At 40.7% G+C, this 5,338-nt stretch overlaps 1 protein-coding gene across 1 annotated transcript; it reads right to left on the bottom strand.

Annotated features, from left to right (window-relative positions):
- Positions 1-3,130: 3,130 nt before the first annotated feature.
- LOC148136366 (putative G protein-coupled receptor 139) lies at positions 3,131-4,502 on the bottom strand. Its single transcript, XM_087983790.1, has 2 exons — positions 4,433-4,502; positions 3,131-4,059 (listed from the first exon to the last, which is right to left on the bottom strand). Exons 1-2 carry the CDS (start codon positions 4,500-4,502, stop codon positions 3,131-3,133), a joined length of 999 nt encoding a protein of 332 aa, XP_087839916.1.
- Between the last annotated feature and the right edge of the window lie 836 nt (positions 4,503-5,338).

Raw genomic sequence — 5,338 nt, forward strand, 5'->3', positions numbered from 1 at the left:
GCATCAGTATTTACTGTGGAAAAGGATATGGAAGATATAGACTGTAGGGAAATAGATGGTGACATCTTGCAAAATGTCCAGATGACAGAGGAGGAAGTGCTGGATGTCTTGAAACGGTTAAAGGCGGATAAATTCCCAGGACCTGATCAGGTGCACCCGAATACTCTGTGGGAAGCTAGAGAAGTGATTGCTGGGCCTCATGCTGAGATATTTGTATCATCGATAGTCACAGATGAGGTGCTGGAAGACTGGAGGTTGGCAAACGTGGTGCCACTGTTTAAGAAGGGCGGTAAAGACAAGCCAGGAAACTATAGACTGGTGAGCCTGAGCTCGGTGGTGGGCAAGTTGATAGAGGGAATCCTGAGGGACAGGATGTACATGTATTTGGAAAGGCAATGACTGATTCGGGATCATCAACATGGTTTTGTCTGTGGGAATTCATGTCTCACAAACTTGATTGAGTTTTTTGATGAAGTAACAAATAAGATTGATGCGGGCACAACAGTTGATGTGATCTATATGGACTTCAGTAAGGCGTTCAACAAGTTTCCCCATGGGAGACTGATGAGCAACGTTCGATCTCATGGAGTAAAGGGAGAACTAGCCAGTTGGATACAGAAATGGCTCAAAGGTAGAAGACTGAGGGTGGTGGTGGAGGGCTGTTTTTCAGACTGGAGGCTTGTGACCAGTGGAGTGCCGGAAGGATCGGTGCTAGGCCCTCATATGTTTGTCAGTTACATAAATGATTTGGATAAGAACATAAGAGATACAGATAGTAAGTTTGCAGATGACACAAAAATTGGAGGTGTGGTGCACAGCGAAGAGGGTTACCTCAGATTACAACAGGATCTGGACCAGATGGGCCAATGGGCTGAGAAGTGGCAGATGGAGGTTAATTCAGATAAATACGAGGTGCTGCATTTTGGGAAAGCAAATCTTAACAGAACTTATACACTTAATGGTAAGGTCCGAGGGACTGTTGCTGAACAAAGAGACCTTGGAGTGCAGGTTTACAGCCCCTTGAAAGTGGAGTCGCAGGTTGATAGGATAATGAAGAAGGCGTTTGGTATGCTTTCCTTTATTGGTCAGAGTATTGAGTACAGGAGTTGGGAGGTCATGTTGCGGCTGTACAGGACATTGGTTAGACCACTGTTGGAATATTACGTGCAATTCTGGTCTCCCTTCCTATCGGAAAAAATGTTGTGCATCTTGAAAGGGTTCAGAAAAGATTTACAAGGATGTTGCCAGGGTTGGAGAATCTGAGCTACAGGGAGAGGCTGAACAGGCTAGAGCTATTTTCCCTGTAGTATCGGAGGCTGAGGGGTGACCTTATAGATGTTTACAAAATTGTAAGGGGCATGGAAAGGATAAATAGACAAAGTCTTTTCCCTGGGTTAGGGAGTCCAGAACTAGAGGGCATAGGTTTACGGTGGGAGGGGAAAGATATAAAAGAGACCTAAGCGGCAACATTTTCATGCAGAGGGTGGTACGTGTATGGAATGAGGTGCCAGAGGATGTGGTGGAGGCTGGTACAATTGCAACATTTAAGAGGCATTTGGATGAGTATATAAATAGGAAGGGTTTGGAGGGATATGGGTCGAGTGCTGGCAGGTGGGACTAGATTGGGTTGGGATATCTGGTCGGCATGGATGGGTTGGACTGAAGAGTCTGCTTCCATGCTGTACATCTCTATGAATCTATGACTGTATGAGCCAATGGGCTGAAGTGTGGCAGATTGAGTTTAGTTTGGAAAATGCAAGAAATTGCATTTTATAAAATAAAAAAGGCAAGCCATAGCCAGTTAAAAGTTGGTCTTTCAGTAATCTTGTTGAACAGAAGACCTCAAGGATCATGTATACAATTCTTTCAAGTCTCCATCACACACTGATAGGGTAATTAAGAAGTGTGTAGCAAGCTTGCCATCATTGGTCAGATGTGGGGTTGGTACGTTATTTTGAGATTGCACAGGATGTGGGGAGGCCTCTTCCTGTGCGAGTTCTGTCCTCCCGTTTTTAGGAAGGATTTATCAAGCTAGAGAGTGCTGAGAAGAGGTTTACTAGGATGTTACCGGGAACTGAGTTTGTATTATAACTGGAGATTGGATATGCAGGAACTTTTCCACTGAAACATGGGAGGTTCAGAGCTGACATTGAAGAGGTTTATAAAATCATGATGCATATGGATGAGGTGAATTACAAATTCATTTTCCCTAGCTTGGAGGAGATCAAGACAAGGATATAAATTTTCAAGGTGGAAGGAGAAAGATTCTAAAAAGACATGAGGTCATTTATTTTAATTTACACAAAGAAAGGTTCGCTTGTTGAATGAACATCCAGAAGAAGCAGTGGATGCGGGTTTAGAACATACAACATAGAAAAGTACAGCAAAGAACAGCATTATACCTGTGTACACTTTGGGCTGATTGACAGAGGTTATTTGCTACATCTGTTAAAATATTTTTTTTCTTATCATGCAATAACCAGGACGGCAAGAATGGACGTTCCTTGGTTTGATTTGTGCCTGTTGAAAGTTGCTGAGGGTGGCGTTTCAGTGTGTAGTCATGTCGGAAAATCAAGTGTCTTTCTTGCAAAATTTGCATAAAAATCGCCAGTCTCTCATTTTGAGGCGGAAATATCTTTGATTTCCTTTTCCAGACAATTTCAACCTGACGCATCTGATCACGGTGGAAAGTGAGGACTGCAGATGCTGGAGATCAGATGCTGAAAAATGTGTTGCAGGAATCCTGAAGAAAGGCTGATGCCCGAAAGGTCCATTCTCCTGCTCCTTGAATGCTGGCTGACCTGTTGCGCTTTTCCAGCAACACATTTTTCAGTATCTGATCCCGGTATCAGTAATAGATTCATATATTTGTGTAAAATATCACAGCTCAAGTCTTTTTTGCTAAACATTGATACCTGAGTTTGAAGATATCATCCTTGAAAGGACATGCAATTTGTACAATTCAACCAAACATCGTACTAAACAGAAATGATTGCACATGTCGAATTTAGGGGTTCGATAATCCATGAAATAACTGCGTGAATCATTTTGTTTTTAACTACCTGGGGATGAAGAGAACTCCATTTTGGGAAACGAGATGAACTTAAGTCTCAGCTACAAAAAGATTCCCCTAAAATACATTTCCCTTGTCCACAGTTTTAAAAATATATTTGAAAGTTCGTCTCAATAGCGATTTCACCACATTCTTCAGCTCCTCTCTGAATTTGTTCTGGGTTGCTGCATAAATACATGGGTTCAGGAAACAGCTCAACAACTTGAGAATATTTCCCGTTTCAGTTGCGATATATTTAGAGTCGTTAAATTCACCTCGGTAATAATTAGGGTTTGACAGTCTGGTAATGACCAAAGTAGCGGCACGTGTCAACCAAAGCAATATGAAACTGACAGATACTGAGAACAATAAAACGATCGACTTCCTCCGGTTCTCCATCTCTGTATTGCTTTGATTCTCCTTTCTGTGTCCATGGAGTTTAATCCGACTTCTATTCGCCATTAGAATACGGCGGATGGTTAAACAATTAAATGAGACAATTAAGATAAATGGAAGCCAAGCAACCCAGGTGCTATAAACCCAGACAAAAACTATCCCTGGAGATGAAGCAAAGAAAGTTACGCTTGACTGGCAGCCCCATTGGATTTTATTAAGGATTTGCTCTGACACATATGCAAACAAAAGTGGAATATTTTTTAACAAGGTCAGGACCGAAATGGTTATTAATACCACAGTTGCGGTTCTTTCTGTGCAATATTGTGTTTTAAACTTCTGGCAGCAGATCACCACAAATCTGTCAAATGTGAAGGAAACGGTGAACCAAACAGTTAAATCGAGACTGGTGGCACCTATGTATATAATGAACTTGCAAACAGGTGTGTAGGAGAAGAAGGAAAAAGGAAAATGATAATTCAAAATGCGATATGCGATAACATCATAGATAATGACCAAGAGATCCGATGTTGCCATGGCTACCAGATAAGCAGAAATGCATTTAGAAAGACCACAGTTTCCTCGTACGATAATTATAACAGTCATCGTGTTCGCTGAAAAAGAGACAGAGCATTTCGGTAATATTGCAATGCATGTTTGAAATAGAGGAGAAGATACTTTTTAAGAGGATGTGAATACTTTCTGAGTGATCTACAAAACAGGAAATGTACCCATATTTAATGTGGTCCCATCTATCTGTATGGTATTGTCAGACTGTCGAAAGAGCAACAAAAGCCTTTGCAGGCGACACTTTTGTGAGGGTTGTTATTACATCAGCTATGCTTCCAGATAAAGGGAAAAAGTAGAGGTGTTCAAACACTGTTTTTGACAATGATATGTGAACACTGACAATGGGAAATGTATGATATGCAACATTAACACGGATAAATTAAAATCAACTCGAAAGAAACAAGTTCAATGTCTTACCTGGAAGACAAACAGCTGCAAGAAGTGGATAATAAATCTCCTTCAATAAAAAAATCGGTGGTTTCTCCATTTCTGAAAATGAATGACTTCTGTCGGAATAGAATTTCTTTGGCTGCAGTATGACCAACATAAGGCAGATGTAATATGTATTTATACATGCATCACATCTCCAGAGAGTCAATTATGTCAACACATCACTTACATTAGTTGCAATCATGTAGAATGTTTTATTTCCATAATACACTAAATAAAATAAGATCTGATCCTGGCATTCTAGACTTCACTTTCATTCTCTTTTCTGCGTTGGACCCCAAATGTCATGTATTTTAACTTATTTATGCATTTAAACAATTGTCCTTTGTAAAAAATAACCGTGCCTTGTGAATTGTTTTTTTTTGTCATTAATCCCATTATGGTCTGTGGTCTGGTCTTACCAACTGCCAACAGTTGACTCCACACGTGTACTGTAGCTCATCACATTCGAGCAATTGTCCAGTTTCTGAAATTGTATACTCAGTTGCGAATAATGGATAAGGGACCATGACTAGATTAACAACTTTGGAGAATTTTGTTTCCACATCCTCCCTAATTTTACGTGAAAGTTATCGGACTGAATTCCATCCTCCCAGCCAGTAAACGTACATGACAAGTCGGAAACTTACTCGAATTCGTCTGAATGCCTGGGAATGAACACACAGCACAAAATGTTTTTCAGTGTTCCTTCCAGAAAGCATTAAATATCTTCAAGCGAGCTGTTAATGATAAAGAATAGAGGGTGGAATTAAGGATCAAAGCCATCACTAGAGAAGTGGTATAAATACAAAGCACTGAGTGTGTGACGATGCTGTCAGTTTATAAAGGTCATTTCGTGCTTGTTCCTGGAGAGGTCCTAAAGGCAGAGGTGCC

This window comes from Chiloscyllium plagiosum, unplaced genomic scaffold, assembly GCF_037043375.1.
Source record: "Chiloscyllium plagiosum isolate Xiang-an unplaced genomic scaffold, Cpla_swu_hap1 HiC_scaffold_46, whole genome shotgun sequence".
NCBI classification, from domain to species: domain Eukaryota; kingdom Metazoa; phylum Chordata; class Chondrichthyes; order Orectolobiformes; family Hemiscylliidae; genus Chiloscyllium; species Chiloscyllium plagiosum.